This window comes from Humulus lupulus, chromosome 5 (assembly GCF_963169125.1).
Source record: "Humulus lupulus chromosome 5, drHumLupu1.1, whole genome shotgun sequence".
Lineage (NCBI taxonomy): Eukaryota > Viridiplantae > Streptophyta > Magnoliopsida > Rosales > Cannabaceae > Humulus > Humulus lupulus.
This window is the reverse complement of record NC_084797.1, coordinates 222,469,076-222,485,545: the sequence shown is the minus strand read 5'-3', so window position 1 is coordinate 222,485,545 and position 16,470 is coordinate 222,469,076. Positions and strand designations below refer to the sequence as shown.

The 16,470-nt window shown below is 36.0% G+C and overlaps 1 protein-coding gene across 1 annotated transcript; it reads right to left on the bottom strand.

The window, feature by feature from the left end:
- Positions 1-1,094: 1,094 nt before the first annotated feature.
- Positions 1,095-16,383, bottom strand: LOC133779980 (probable E3 ubiquitin-protein ligase ARI8). The gene is made up of 8 exons (XM_062219870.1): positions 15,998-16,383; positions 4,672-4,779; positions 4,209-4,299; positions 4,027-4,116; positions 2,388-2,435; positions 1,507-1,578; positions 1,322-1,421; positions 1,095-1,240 (listed from the first exon to the last, which is right to left on the bottom strand). Exons 1-8 carry the CDS (start codon positions 16,381-16,383, stop codon positions 1,110-1,112), a joined length of 1,026 nt encoding a protein of 341 aa, XP_062075854.1. The 3' UTR covers positions 1,095-1,109.
- Positions 16,384-16,470: the final 87 nt, after the last annotated feature.

The window sequence follows — 16,470 nt, the reverse complement described above, 5'->3', positions numbered from 1 at the left end:
CATAGTTAGTCTAGCATGGAACTAAATATGGAAGTATTAGCATCTAAATGAATTTGGACGAGTGATTGCGTGCATATAAGTATGACATATAACTTCACATGTTGACACACTAATCTAGTAGAGTTTGCAATCCAATAATTTAACCTTTTAATTGTATTAAAGAACAAGGTTAAACCTCAAATTCAATTATTGTAAATCTCAAGAATATGAAATAATTACCAGTATAGCAGGAACTGCTGCCATGAGAGTTGGCTTTAATTCAGAAGCATCTCCCTTGGTTCCCTTCTTAATTTTGTTTGATATGTCTGTTAAAGTCAATGGGGAACCATAACCAATTCTACATCCCGTAGCCACCATGACAGACTAGAAAGTCACGAGTGTGTTACAACAAATTTTAGTGCCTAACATGCACAAGTAAAAGAACATATGTGGGTACCTCAGCTGCCAATTCAAAAACGTGAGCCAGGGGAAAGTACGCCAAGTAGACATCTTTGCTATTTAGTTCTGGAATGACTGTTATAACTGCTGCAGCAGTGGCTACAATGTTTCCATGTGTTATCATAACACCCTAGACAGTCACACCAAAAAATGTCATCATGCAATCTTGGACATTACAAATTAATTGCTCAAGTTTCAATACTTTCAGAAGATGATTGAACAAGTATTCAATTAAGAATATATACTTGTAAAGAAGAACTCCAAATTACATTTTTACTTGAACTAAAATGTACAGTAATTATTCACTTCCAACCAAGTTTCTCAAAAGAAGCCTTCTTCAATGAATAAAGACAAACATATGGAATCATTACATATTGAAATTTTATTTTATCACTATTAATAGGAAAACCAATTTTTACCATTTTATTTAAATCTAACAGTCATAATAAATCACTTTATCGATAAAGCATCAATGTCAAATAAATAACAAAGACCATTTTTCATACAAAAAATTGACCCCTGCCAATAGGGAAAACACCCCTACCGAACTAGCTCCCTATATATTTAGATAGATATTTATTCACACACATAGACAAATTAATATTAATATGCATGTTGCACAGGACCTTCTGATTCAAAGAAAAAAGCCAAGTAAATTTTTGGTTTGGCAACTACCTGGTCAGTCCAGCAAGTTTTGTGCAAAACTCATTGAAGTCTTTTGATTGGCCCTCTGCATTAAGGTAAACATGTAGCTCCTTTTCTGCACATTGATGAAGTCTTTCCAACCCAGACTCTGCCTCACCTGCACAAAAAGCCAAAGTTAAAACTTAAAAGAGGGCAAAACAAAGATAAGTTTAGAATCAAGCTGAATAATACTACTAACCTTGCAAGTACTCAAAGAACTGTCTCTTGGCATGTTCATGCTCTGGTAAATAATATCCATAAGCATATGTCCATTTCAAAACACGCCTGCACTCAACGATCTGAAAAAAAAATAGTAAGGAAAACATTATTTCATTTCTTCGAGTGAAGAAACTGTACCTTGAAATAAAAGTTAAATTATCTTACCTGAAGCCAGGGCTCTGTTATGAACTTTAGCTGTGACTCAGGTTGGCACTGTATGTCACTCAGCTTCTCAAGCTAAAAATTGAATAAATTGTAAAACTTAGATAAGTAACAATAGGAACAGTCTCAGCCAAGTAAATGTAGAATAGGAAAACAAAATAAAAATCTGCCTCCCTCCAATCACAGGAATAACACACGGTTTATATATTGAAGATGAATATTGCTTGAGCAAAACAAAAGCAGAAATATCTTATAAATTAGGATAGTTACAACTGAAGAGAACTTATTTGTTGGCAGCAAAGTATTTTTTTTTAAGTGACAAGTAGGCATGAACAGTTAACATACAAAAAGCTAATGTTATAAAAAAAACAGGAAAGAGTCGAAATACTGTTCTCTTGGGATATACTTTGCTCAAAAAATAATAAGGCATACTTCTGCAGTGCTATTTCCTTTTCTATTCAAAAAAAAGAACTAAAGATCTAATTCAAGAGTGGTGAACCAAAAGAACAACCACTTGAGGGGCATGTCCCACATTTTTATACATTAATAAGAACATGTGCCTTTGCTAATTAGCAATTGATTGAGTTAAAACTCCATGAATCCTAAAAGAAAGTCGTGCATGGTCAAAACTATCAGCCTCTCAAAAATATACAATAAGCATGAGAGAGAGGGGGGTTAAAAAAACCAATAATAATAATATCCACCTATTAATTTAAGTACTCTACAATTTGATCATGAAACTAACAATATATCACTTACATCATAAATATGTATATATATCACATGAAGAAATCTACAATTTGATAGCACATATCACACTAGATCATCACTAAACTAATAATTGGTTCAGAAAAGAGAAAAAAAAAAGTAATAATAATGCTTACATGCACGCTCTGCATTTGCTGTAAGTCTGCAAGTGCTTTTTGCCTAGACTGCAATTAGAATGAAAAATAAGAAATCAGACTCCACCATTACGTATATAATAAAAGAGCAAGAATCCACAGTTCCTTGACAATCTAGCAAGGGTCAAAACAACAAATAATATCAAACATCACATTCTATTTGTTAAAACCTCACTACAAAGACGAATCAAAGTCAAACTAGCTGATAGGAATTAATTGACTTGTTATAAGAAACGACTGGTATAAAATACTAAAAAAGGAAATAGCCACAATATATATACCATTACCAAGTGTTGTATTTTGTTGACCCACTCTGTCTGTAAATGATGTTAGTGGATTCTGAACTGTATATTAAATAATATCCAGAAACCTATAGTAATTCTGTGACATTTTCATGTCTTCAAATACAAAACTCATGAATTCCTAATTTTCTCAACTCACTTTTTGGACCTTGAGTTTGAAAAGAGTCGTCAAGCCAAATGTATGTACCAATTATTGTCACAATTCAAAACTTATGAATTCATAAATGGGATGATGATGTCTAAATACTAGATGCTTATGATATTCTAGATTACTATGTGGATATGGGTTTATTTGCTATTTCAATTCACTTTAAGTTTGATTTATAAAATTCAAATTTTGTTTAATTTTGATTTCATTCAGTAAGAACTGCATATTTGACCAGGCCTAATTATATGGCCAGGCTATTGGAATTAGTGATAAAAATACATCACTCTCTTATCTTCTTACTCTTCTATTTCTATTTCTAACGCATTCTTCATTGGCCTTCCTTCACTCCTTTTATCTTTTCCCTATATTCCAATCACTAAACTGATCCTACAATTTCTTTTTTAAATTGGTAAATTATTAGCTGAAGTAAAAATTATTATTTTCTACAAAGTAATAAAAGTAAAACATTCCTGCATGAAACATTAGATATAAAGAAGCACCTAAGTAAACACGCAAAACATACATTCAACAAAACATTCCAAAGGTAATTGCAGCTATTACTACAAAGGGATATATCTATTAAATGAACGGGGAATAAAGCGCTTCTGTCAAAAGATAATAAGGTCAAAGTAGAAAGTGGGCTTGAATTTTTTTTATTTTCTTTTGGTGAGATTGGATTGGATAATATTTATTATTTGATTTTGTTGTGAAATTGGAGAGTGATTTTGTTGTAAAATTAGAGAGACTATTAAAAAAAATAATTAATCCTCCTAACATGGGATAGCTTAATCTAATTGAAAACTTGAGAGATAATTTTATCCTATCCAATCCCTCATTTTTATGTATTGTAGGGTAAGAAAAAAAAAGTTAACAACTTTGCATCCAACTTATTTTCTCCTAATTCTATGTTTATCTCTTCTATTTTTTAATCCAATCCCACTTTCCAAAGGTAAACTAAGGGTACTATTTTAAGATACACTGTTTCACTCTTTTTTTCCCTTAAAATCAACATTGTCCATGTAGAAAACAAAAAGGAATGCTTCGCATATTGAGTGATCAATTTCTGCTATAAATCATAACAGAAGAATCATCAAAGTAAAAAGGAAAAAAGACTAAATTGAAACGTCAACAACTGAAAGAATATTAGCACATTTGGCGAACTGGTACATACCGATTGGTTAGTTGCCCATCTTTCGTAATAATGAGTATACCTCTCTAGCGAGTTCTTGGCCATCTCTCTTCTTTTCTCAGCTTCATCATACTGTAAAATTGACTCACTTAAATATAGCACCAAAAATATAGGGAAACATATCTCAAGTGACAAATAAACATTTAAGCTGTATTGATATACACCACTCCCTCTTGCTTTGCTGTTTCGTAACGATTGCATGCATAAAAACTGCCAGTCCTCTCACCATGGTTCGACCAAGCACCAAGGCAGAGCCTAGAAGCATTAATAAATTCATTAGGATTAAGCAACCACAAGTAAACTTCTTCTTGAAAGGAATTAGTAAGAGAAAAGAAATGGGCCAAAAAAACAAAAGAAAAGAAAGAGATGATACAAATAGAAAATATAATGGGCTTCAGTCATCCATGATAAACAATGTTCTGAACAAAAGATCTCTATTCCTCTAGAACCAGTAATTCAATGATTCACATGACAAAAGGCATTCACATAGACAAATGACATTAACTAAGAACAAAAGAGTAATGCAACAAAACACCCCTTCCTAGAATTACAAAATGCAAAAAGTTAATTAGCAAACCTATAATTCCAATTAAACTGAGTTCTATTTACAGTTGCAAAGAATCTTACCAACAAAACTCAAATTTACAAGGTGGAGTGCAAGTAATATGCATACACCCTTGGTTTTTCTCAATCGGCCGTTTGCACTTTGGACAGGGTTTAGAATTAGCCAATATCCTGAAAATCACCAAAGATGTATAAATTAGAACATAGCATTTTGTACCCAGAGAAGTCTTAATAAAGCATCTTGTAAAGACAGTGAGCCAAGCCATTCATAGATCCTAAATAGACCTAGACATCTTGTATTCATGTCATGATTTGAACCAGCAGTTAAAATTACATTCTCCCTCAAAATAGCCCTGATTTCTGAAATAAGTGATTCATCGCCATAGTCATAATACAAGAAATCCAAGTAGAGGGAAATATGAGAAAACTCACTTCAGAGTAGCCATGACGAGATGAGACGAGACGAGACAGAGAAAGAGCTCCACTCTGGAGAGACGAGATGAGAGAGAGACTTTGTGAGGCGGTGAGGGCGGAGAGGGCGGAGTGAGTCTTCGTGAGTGAGAGATGGAGGCTGAGAGAAATCTTTCGGGTAACTTAGATTTGAGAGGGCGGAGAGGGTGGAGTGAGTCTTCGTGAGTGAGAGATGGAGGCTGAGAGAAATCTTCGTGAGTGAGAGATGGAATTTGGCAGATGAGACTAACAAAAAAAAAATTCATTTTGGCGCCTGAGTTTTATTATTCATATGGCGCCAAAATGTCTTCCGTGTCTTTTTAATCCCACACCAATAATAGCACTTCTAAATATATGCTATTCTTTAATGTAATATATACTAAATATTGTTGTAGTGCGGTTTGCCTTTAACCTGTCAACCTCCTCCTTTAGTGTCTTCTTTCTGTCTTCGTCCAGCTGTCTTCACTTTTGTTGCTTCGGAGGGAAGCTTTTGTCTATATTCAGTGTGTGGCTAGCTATATTCGGACTTATTCCCACCATGTCCGAGTGTGACCACGTGAAGACATCTTGGTTCTTCTTCAAAAAGAAAATTAGTTGCTATTTTGTCTCATCTTGGAGGTGTTTTCCAACCTTCACCTTTTTCGAGGGATCGGTTTCCTCGAGCTGAATTTCTTCGAGCTCTTCTAAGGGTTCGAGGTCAGCTTTCTCCTCAACCCTTGGATTGATCTCTTCATCAATCTCTAAGACTGTCCCGTCTTTATTTTGAATAATGACGAGTGTTTGTGTGCTCGTCTGTTTCTTTCCTCTCAAGGAAATGCTGTAGCATTCCCTCCCAGCCAATTGATCTCCCTTCAATGCTCCAACACCGCTTAGGGTCGGGAACTTAAGGGCCAGATGCCTTACTGATGAGACTGCCCCCAGCCCAACCAGGGCGGGTCTCCTGAGCAGCACATTGTAGGCTGAAGGTAGATCTACTACTACGAACTCCATCATCTTGGTTGCCGAGACTGGGTAGTCTCCCAAGGTTACGGGGAGCTCGATGGATCCCATGCAGGCGGTCCCTTCTCCTAAAAAGCCGTATAAAGTAGTTGCACACGCTTTCAGGTCGCGAAGGGAGAGTCCCATCTTCTCGAGGGTTGCCTTATAGAGAATTTTGACTGAGCTCCCATTGTCTACGAGAACTCGGTGGACCCTTTTATTGGCCAGTTGGAGAGTGATGACCAGCGGATCATGGTGAGGAAACTGGACATGGGACGCGTCTTCCTCAGTGAAGGTTATTGGTTGGGATTCAATCCTCTGGCTTTTTGGAGCCCTAGGTTCGGGTTCATAGGGAGACCCGTCCCCAGTCTTCAGCTCGTTAACGTATCTCTTTTGGGCATTCCTGCCCATTCCTGCGGGATGAGGCCCTCCCGAGATGGTTATTACATCCTCTCCATCTATTGGCGGGGGCCTATCTTCTTCCCGAGCTCGAGAATTATTGTTTTGTGCGGGTGGAGGCGCGGCTACTTTCTGGCTCGCGGCCGCTTGACTAGTACTCTGGTTCTTGACATATTGTCTGAAGTAACCTCTCGAGATCAATCCTTCGATCTCATCTTTCAGCTGTCGACATTCATCGGTAGTATGTCCGGTGTCTCTGTGAAATAGGCAATACTTACTAGAGTCCCTCTTGGACTTTTGATTTCTCATCGGGTCCGGACGCCTAAAGGGGACCTGGTTTTCATTGGCCAGGTATATGTTCTCCCGAGACTCGTTGAGCTCGGTGTACACTCTGTACACGGAGAAATATCTCTCCCCTTTCTTTTTCTTTCCTCCCTCGGCCTCGGGGTTACTCCCTTCGCTCTTTTTTCTCTTGGAGGGGTTTTCTACAGCAAGATTTGAAGCTACTGGGTCCGCCGAGGTTGAGGCAGAGTTGACGTTTATTGTTGTAGTTTCGGGCTGGGAAGTCACATTAAGTGTCGACCTCACTTCTTCTACATTGACAAACCTCTGCACTCGTCTGTTAAACTCGGTTATGGACCTCACCAGTTTCCTTTGCATGTCGTCCCAGAGGGCACTCCCTGGCATTACTCCGGCTTGGATAGCCATTAGGTGTCCACTGTCATCTACGTTTCGAGCTCGGGCAACTTCCAGGTTAAACCTTGTGAGGTAACTTTTTAACGTTTCGCCCGGTTGTTGCAGAACGTTAGTTAGGGTTGATGCCTCTGGTCTAACCCCCATCATGGCTCTGAACTGCTTCTTAAAGTCTTTAGACAGCTGCTCCCAAGAAGTTATTGAGTGTCTCTTATATTTTTCGAACCAGCTTTTGGCTGGTCCTGTCAATGATGCTGGAAACAACATGCATCTGAGCTCGTAACCCACTATACTGGCTCTCATTATGGTGTTGAACGTACTCAGATGACTATACGGGTCGGTCTTTCCCTCAAACGTTGGGATGTGAGGGATCTGAAACCCTTGGGGAAATGGAGTGTTGGAAATATGGGGGGAAAACGGATCAAGGTCCTCGTCAGAATCTTCATATCGCTCGTGTTCTTGCTCATTTTTCAAAAGCCTAAAGGCCCTTTCAAGCTGGTCAATTCTTTCTTGGACTGGGTCCGGGAGAGGTACTGTCTGGAATCGGTTGTCATCGATCACAATTCCAGGCTCGCGCCTCCGTAAGGGATCTTTACGCCTATTCAAGCGATCCCTCAGGTCCGGATTTATCGGGTTAACATTAACCCGACTCTGATTCAGGTGTTCTCGCAGGTCGGGGTGATTTCTGCGGCTTCCAATATTCTTACGACCTCGATCATGCTTGTTGACCGACCTGGTATCTCCTGAGTCGTCACTAGTAAAACTCGTCGCATAGTTATTTCGAGATGGATCTCTTCCATGCTGCCTCGTCTCCGCCGTGCGAGACCGAGATGTTTGACTTCTTTCTGATGGGGCGCCTCTCCGCTCCTGGAAAGCTTCCCCGTTTCCTTGTCTCCCTCCCGCACGCCTCTCGCCCTGATCTCGAACTGGTTGAGCATTCCTGCGAGGGGGTGAAGGATATCTTATAGGTGATGGAGGGAACCGTATGGGTGACGGTGGCTGCCATCCATTTCGCGGCCTAGAAGGTCCGAAGTTTGCCTGAGATGGGTTGGTTGCATTTGGTGCGCTCCCAGGGATTTGAGTCCGAGCCTCTGCAGGGGCTCGATTGTTCTCAGTTCCTGCAGGTACTTCCACATATGGATTAACTGGGGCCCTAGCCCGAGTACTTCTCTGGGGCCTAGGGGGAGCGGATGGCTCTGTTGGTGCCGGAGGTTGAGCCGGCCTTCTTGTGGCAGCATCTTTTCGTGGACGCCCACATGGTCTGCGGGGAGGAACGTGTACGTCCCTTGGAGGAGGGGCTTGGTTTTCACGCGGAGGCGGGGGCTGAGCCACCTGCGCCTCTGCGGCTATCCTTGCCAACTCCTCATTTCGTTTGTTGGCCTCTGCCAACTGCTGTTTCAGTTGCCGGTTCTCAAGTTCCACAATGGGAACATACCGCTCAGGATTGTAATACATATCCTCATCCCTTGGTGGAGCAGGTGGTCCCCGAGAATCGGAAGATCCACTTCTTTCTTCGACATCTGGGTTTTCCATTGGTTGTTTCCCAGGACGTCTTGGGTAATTCTCTTCAGGAGCGTTCTGATTATTAGTGGCCATAACTTACTCAGGGACTGAATGCTTAAGGCTCTCAACGAAAGCACCAAACTGTTGACGCCATTTTTCGTCAACAGTGAAAGAAGAGCACGTAAACAATAATCAGTAATGGCCAATAAAAATAGGATAACACAAACACGATTTTTTACGTGGTTCAGCAGTTAAATCTGCCTAGTCCACGAGTCTTTGTTATAAAACTTAAGATGATCTCTGAAAATTCTTCAAGGATGAATTCTTCAGAGTTTTTTTCTCAAGATCACCGAAATTCCCCCCGTTACAATGGTGCATGACGTCTCTATTTATAGAGAAGATTTCAGAATACTATCCCACATATTTTGGGAAGTTACTCTATATATGCAAATAAATTAAATGGCATTAAATGCCTGCAATCCGATATAAAAGGAAACGTCTCCTGAAGATCAGGGGGCGTATAACTGATCAAATAATATCCCTTGATTGTAGGGGATTTACAGTAATAAATGTAGACCGCGTCTCTTATAGATGACTCATTAGGATATTCAAAGTTGTTATCCTATATCACCAAGACCCTATTCTCCCAGGTTTCTTATTGACTTTCGAGCTATAACATCTCCTGAGGCCACATGACTTCGAGCTCGTACGCGCGTCAGGCTCGGAGCCCCTGATCCGAGGTCATCCCCGAGAACAGATGCACCTCGGGGTCTATCTTTCGAGCTTGTGAGGATTTCGAGGCTATCATCTTCGAAGTCGTCTTTGCTTCGCAGGCTCGATGTTTAGATTTTGAACATATTCCAGACTTTACGAGTTCATTCATTATGAATTCAGCTTTCGAGGTCACAATTCTCATGGCTCGAAATCTGGGTATAACAATAATAATATTTAATATAAGACTAGATATTTAATAATTATATTAATATAAATTCAAATGTGATAAAATATCACTTTTTAAATAATATATAACACAAAACTAGATATTTAATAATTATATTAATATAAATTCAAATATTATCAAATATTATTATTATAATATATAATATAAAACTAGATATTTAATAATTATGCTAATATAAATTCAAATGTTATCAAATATTATTATTATAATATATAATCCTAATTTTTATAAAATTTTGGTATAATAAATATTTAGTAATTATATTAATTTAAATTTAAATATTATAAATATTATTATAATAATGATATATAATATTAAATTTTATATAAATATTTATCATTTACATTTAAAAAGAAAATATGTTATTTTCTTTTATTACTTAATCTAACTTATATAAATATATATAATAAGTGTGTAGATAACGAAAATTCTTGGTTTTAACGGTCTTTTATTTTTTTAATGTTAGCATTAATGAAATATTTTTATATTTAACAGAATATTCTTATATTTAACGGTAGTTTGTAAACATCACTTAAACTCAAATAAAATAAAATAAAATAATTAATTAAAAAAATTAAAATAAGATATTTTTTTAGATATTTTACAATGATAATTATTTAAAAATAATAAATAATTAAAAAAAAATAAAATGTGATATTTTTGAGATATTTTACAATGATAATTATTTAAAAATAATAAATAATTAAACAAATTAAAAAATAATATTTTTAGATATTTTACAATGATAATTATTTAAAAATAATAAAATCATATGTTTTATATCTTAAATAAAATTTAATTAAACTTAAACTTAAACTTACTTATTTGAATAATATCATATTAAACATATAATATAATCTAATGTCAATTGACAACAAATTGTTTTTTTTAAAAAAAAAAACTAGCAAGAAACTTAAATTTAAAATCTACGTATAATATTTAATATTACATTAAACATATAATGTATAATCTCTTGTTGTCACTCCCAAATTCAAATATTAGAACAAACATAAACTTAAAAAAAATAAATAAATTATTTAATTAAAAAAAGATGTTTATTTGACATTAATATAAATTTAATAAAAATAATTAATAAATTCTATAAATAAACTACAAAAACATGCATTGCATGTTACTTGTATCTAGTAAATATATATATATATATAAGGGCACTCTTAATGTTTACTACCCATGAATGATTACTTTAATATTAACTATTAGATTAATATCAATGGTTCATATTTATAGTTGTTAATTAATATTTCTAAAAATAAATTTTAATTTTTTAAAATTTTTGGAAAGGCTACCTGATTACATGGTGGTCACATATTTATTAAATTAAAGAATTAAAAAAAATCTTATTTAAGCACTATATATGAAAATTCGAAATTAATGTAGAAAAAAAATATTTACCTTTTGGTTACTTGCTATACCAAGTCACTATGTTGCCACATCATCATAATTGTTAGTACCTATTTACGGGTAGTAACCATTGAAAATTCTTCCATATATATATATTAATATTATATAACAAAAAATATTATAAATATATTATATATATAGGTGTTGTGTGTGTACAAATAGTATGATTATGTAACCACATAAGAAATTAGAATAACATTTATATTCTATAGAAAATAAACAAGCTTATTCTCTAATCATTGGTATGATTTGAATAATATCATGAATGTTTTGTACAGTAAATATGGTAGTTTGTGATCTAAATGATTATCATATTTTGATTTTATAAAAAAAACCATAAACTAGGTTTTAGTTTAATATTTTTTTAATATGTTTAATTATGTCATTCCTTTATATATAATATTATTTAGTTTTTGAAAATTTATATGAAAAATATAAAAAATTTAATAAAAATAATTAATAAATTTTCTAAATAAAATCAAGCAAACATGCAATGCATGTTGCTTACACCTAGTACATTATAACACAAACCAGGAAAAAAAAAAAAAAGATTATAATGGCAAATTTATATAAAGACCCAAAATATCATTATCACCTTTTAAAATTATTATTATTCATAACATTATAATATTAAATATATCTTAAAATTTAAATTTTATAATATCATTTCAATTATTAATCATGCCACACCGTACATATGTATTGTCTCTCTATTTATCATAACTAATATTATTATTTATGTTTTTATTTATACAAAAATAATATTGTTGTTATCTATAATTGTTTTAAGATTATTAGTATAAATAATAATCATGGTCTGCTAATATTTATTAATCATGATAATGTTTTTTTAATTACAAATTTATATTTTTGAGCAATGCTAACTTCATTGACAAATATCATAATGTCGTACAACCTAGAAAGAATAAATATCCCAAAGAAAATTATGGATATTTTCTAACTAAATAAGTTATCTTTTCATCCTAAGAGCATGCACAACTAACCATGAAATGATGAATCATGGATTAGGGACTCTCCTAGAAATCTAGATAACAAACTTGTTATAACCTCTAATAAAGACCCAAGATGAATGTAAAATGTGGCTCTTTAAGAAAAAGTAAACAGAACTGCTAAACAATATGTACCCACAACATTTACTCGAAGATCTACCCAAATAATCAAATTTCATGTCCACCATCTACTCCACACATTTTGCTTTTATAATTGAGAAACAACCTATAAAATAAAATAAAATATCATACAAACAAAAGCAACAATAGTTAATGAAATTGAATGAATGATAAAATTTAAAGGACAATAATACTAAATACCATGACAATTATAAAATTATCAATTGTAATGGAAAAAAGAACAAAAAACTTATCTACATTATAATTATTTGCCAATAGCATCATTAAAGTCACACCTTCTTCTTGGATAACAAAACAACCTACAAAAAATACTAAAAATAAAATTGATATGAATATTAAACTTTTAAGAATGAAATAAAGAGAAAACAATAATATTAACATGTTAAATAATAATAACAACAATTTAAGATTAAATATTTCTTCCTATTATTACAATAAAAAATAAAATTAAAACTTATCTGTTATTAGTGCTTCATACTTCAACATCCGTAATAGTCTTCAACAACTTTGAGAACTCAATAAAACAAGAGTTAACATAACAAAACACAAAACCAAATACAAATATAAAGAATAACTTTAATGATAACATAATAACATTAAATAACATAATAACATCAATAACACAATAACATTAACATATTATGTTTGATATGAATAATTAAATTAGAAAAATTAAATATTAAATGTGAAATAACTAATCATCAATTTATTTCAAATTGAAGTTAAATAAGAAATTTGTAAATATTAATAATTCTAGTTACAAATTTTGTTATAGCTGAAAGTAAGATTTTCTCTATAGTGTTGATATATTATTAGTATATATATATTTATATTAGAAAGAGTGGTACGCTTATTAATATTATTAGGGATTTTATTTTTACAAAGTATTATTTTGGTACACTCTTTTTTCAATCATGCTTATATGGTACTCTGTATTTTAAAATCATACATATTTGGTACCCTAGATTCATATTTGATAAATAAAATTTTATCAATATGACCAAACTACAATCAGGTATATGTAGTTAAATTTGAATTTGAAATTCATATAATTGATAGCAATTGATTAAATTGGTAAAATTTTATTACTTAAATTTGAGTTTAGCTATCAAATATGTACGATTTCAAACTACATTGTAACAAATGAACATTATTATAAACACAAAGTGTTGATGCAACAATCTTGTCTTTCTAAATTGGGTGGTACTTGTTGTCAAGTTCTCCGATCTCTTTCCGGTAATGTGGATGGCTCGAGTGATCGTCGAACCGTCTGGGAGTACCTGCAAGAAAGACACTCCGATGCTTATGTCAGATTCCGATCATTTCTCTAAATGGGATCATGATATTTATAGGGTCAAAAGTAGTAAGAAGTTAATCGGTTAAGTCTACTTCCTAATTGGTTGAATGAATAACTGAATTTCTCGCCAAAACGCTTTTGGATCTTTCAGGTATGTAGAGGATAGAGGCAGGGTCCACCTCTGATCCACGACCTTTGACTTTGGCTCCTTTGGTCGGACTAAACGCCCTGTTTCACTTTACCCTAAACATCAAAACATTTGGGCCGAATATTTTGAGCCCAACAGATGCCCCTAGGCCCGAGTTTTGAATTTGGTATATTTATTAGATCGTTCAAACCTTGGGTCGACTCTTCGTCTTCAAAATTTTCGCCCAATGCCGTCATTTCCCTTCAATCGAGAATCACCGCGTGCAAAAAATCATGGCGAAACCTCACAATTGTCACCTCAAATTTATTGAGCACACAATTACCGCGCATTACACCTCGCCTGTGTGTATTCCCTTTTTCACTTTACTGTTTCAAATCATTTCATTTCATTTTCAAATCAACTATGTTCCATTTTGATTTTCTCAGAGAAAGACAGAAAAATCTCTAAGTTCATTTGCTCTTTCTCTTTTGTAGATAGTCAGCCATTCGAATCTCTGCACCTATGGCTTCACGCTCATCCCCTAAACCTGTAGACCGTGAAGGATATAAAGCTGCATTCGACCATATATGCAAGTCATTTGATATCCCAGACAACGTCACAGTTCGAATGCTTACGGATTTTGAATTAAAAGAATGGCAGTTTAAGGATGTGGTTAAGCCTGGTGAGATTGTCATGAGTTTGAGACACATTGAGTGGCTTCGGTTTCCTCTTCCTACTCTGCTGGTCCAAATAATTTCAAACTCCGGGGCTCACATTTCTTAGTTCCTCCCAAACGCCATCCAATCCATTGTTGGGGCCTAGATGATTGGAGCTCTTAGGAATGTCGACATTCAATCAAATGACATTTACGCATGCTTCACCAAGTCGACCAACAACGCGGTAGAAGGAAAGCCTTGGAAGACCTTCTATCTTTCCCCTAAGAAGGACCGTACAATCTTCACTGATTTCAATAGTTCCCACAAGAATTGGGGAAGGCATTTCTTCATTGTTGGAGGCGCATGGTACCCTGAGTTTTTGCCCCAAGAAATTTTCCCCCTTGCTAGAGTTTTCATCAAAGGTGCACCTTGTTTCTGCTTTGTTTTTCTTTTTATGTGTGTATCTTCTGTTTTAAATAATAGATTATTCATACGGACCTACGTGTTTCAATTTTTTCTTATGTCACAGATTTTTCATGGCCTCAAGTCAGCATGAACCCTGAGAGGCAAAGTCTGTGGATAGAGAAGGGACTCATCCATGATTCTAAAGAGAGCGCCATTAGCATCAGGGGAGTCATGAATCCTTACTGTATGAAAATTATGACTCACCTCTGCTTCCTAGACCGAACTGATTTAGGGGCCATGTGAGTCAGGACTACGAAAAGTGACATATCCCTCGCCAAGGTCACGACTGTATCTGCGAAGCAGTTGGGAGTGTTCTTAAAAAGGCCTACCCCTACTTCATCTACTTTGAAAATATCAAGGACTGAGTTCGAAAGGGCGTGCTCTGAAACCTTTGCATCGTGCGCCAAGCGTCAGGGGGCCCCTGAGAGCAAAAAGAAAGATGGCTCTGAGCCACCCCACTCTTAAGAAGCTTCCCTAGACAAATCTGCTCTGGCGCGCCGTTCCTCTTGTATACAAGGGCGATCCTCCACGCCCTTTGCAGCTCTGCAAATCCAGCCTCTTCAATAGGTGCCTTTGTCAAAGGACACCCTGGGGAAGAGGAAGTCACAGGAAGATTCCTTTGATGAGGGTTCAGACGATGGATAATTAATTTCGCCCAAACTCCGTATTCTGAGAGGGTCTGCTTCTGCCACTGGAGGTTCTTCCTTGACAATTCCTAAGCTTACGCCTGGGAAAACGCCACTTGGGCAGGCTTTGTTTCTCCCCAAAACGTCTCTGGGGTCCGCTCACGCTGCTTCTCAAGCTAAGTTGTTCTCTTCTTCCTTTGCACCTGGATCCTCCCTGGGGGAGGGCTCGAAAAGTGACTTGCCCCCAGTGGCTTTTTCCTATGCAACAGTCAAATCACCAGGGACGACGGCTCACACACGGGCGCTTAATGACACGCTAGTGGGGGTGAGATCTCCCAACATCTTTCCTGGCTCTGCAGGAGTGGTGACCTCTGCTACTGCCTCGTATAGAGGCTTTGACACCTGTCCTACTAACAAGCACGGATTAGAGGTGAAATGTCCCGCCTCTACCTCCCATAAGAACCTCTTTTTAGAGGATGATTTCGGGGGCGGCTTGGGAACCACAGGTAACCCTTCATGTTCAATAGATGCGAGCTAAGCAATCACCTAGGTGTTGCGAGATTTAAACCACGATGTTTCAAGCATGGAAACTGCTTCTGTTCCTTAGAAGTTAGAAGCTACTAAGGCCGTAGGTGGCCAGAGCTCAGGTGCCGATGCTTGCCCCGCCTCTGCAGTAGTAGAGACGTCCTTAGAGGAGGTCATTATCCTATCCCCAGAGACGATGAACAACTTTGACTCACCCAACACCTTCTTAGAGTAGCTGACGTCTTCTGCGGTGCAGACGCCAATGTTTTTGCTGAGTGATCTAAGTGAGGATGTTGGCGAAGGGTTGATTTCTCGTTCTTCCATGTCGTGACTCCCTGAGTTGGGATTAACTGCGTTGGCATTTGATAGCCTTGTGGTGTCGTCATTAGCAGGTGGGGAACCGGTTGCCCCCGTTGCTTTTGTTACTACGTCAGCATGAATAGAAGCAATTGGCAGAGCATAGGGATTGCAGGAGTTTGTGTTGACTGTGTCAGTGGAGGTGATGGAAGAGATGCTTCGCATAAGTCGGTTGCATCTTCCTGCTGAAGCGGTTGGATTGCTGAGTGGTCAGGGTGACTTGCTACAATAAGCGTCCGATCATATATGGAT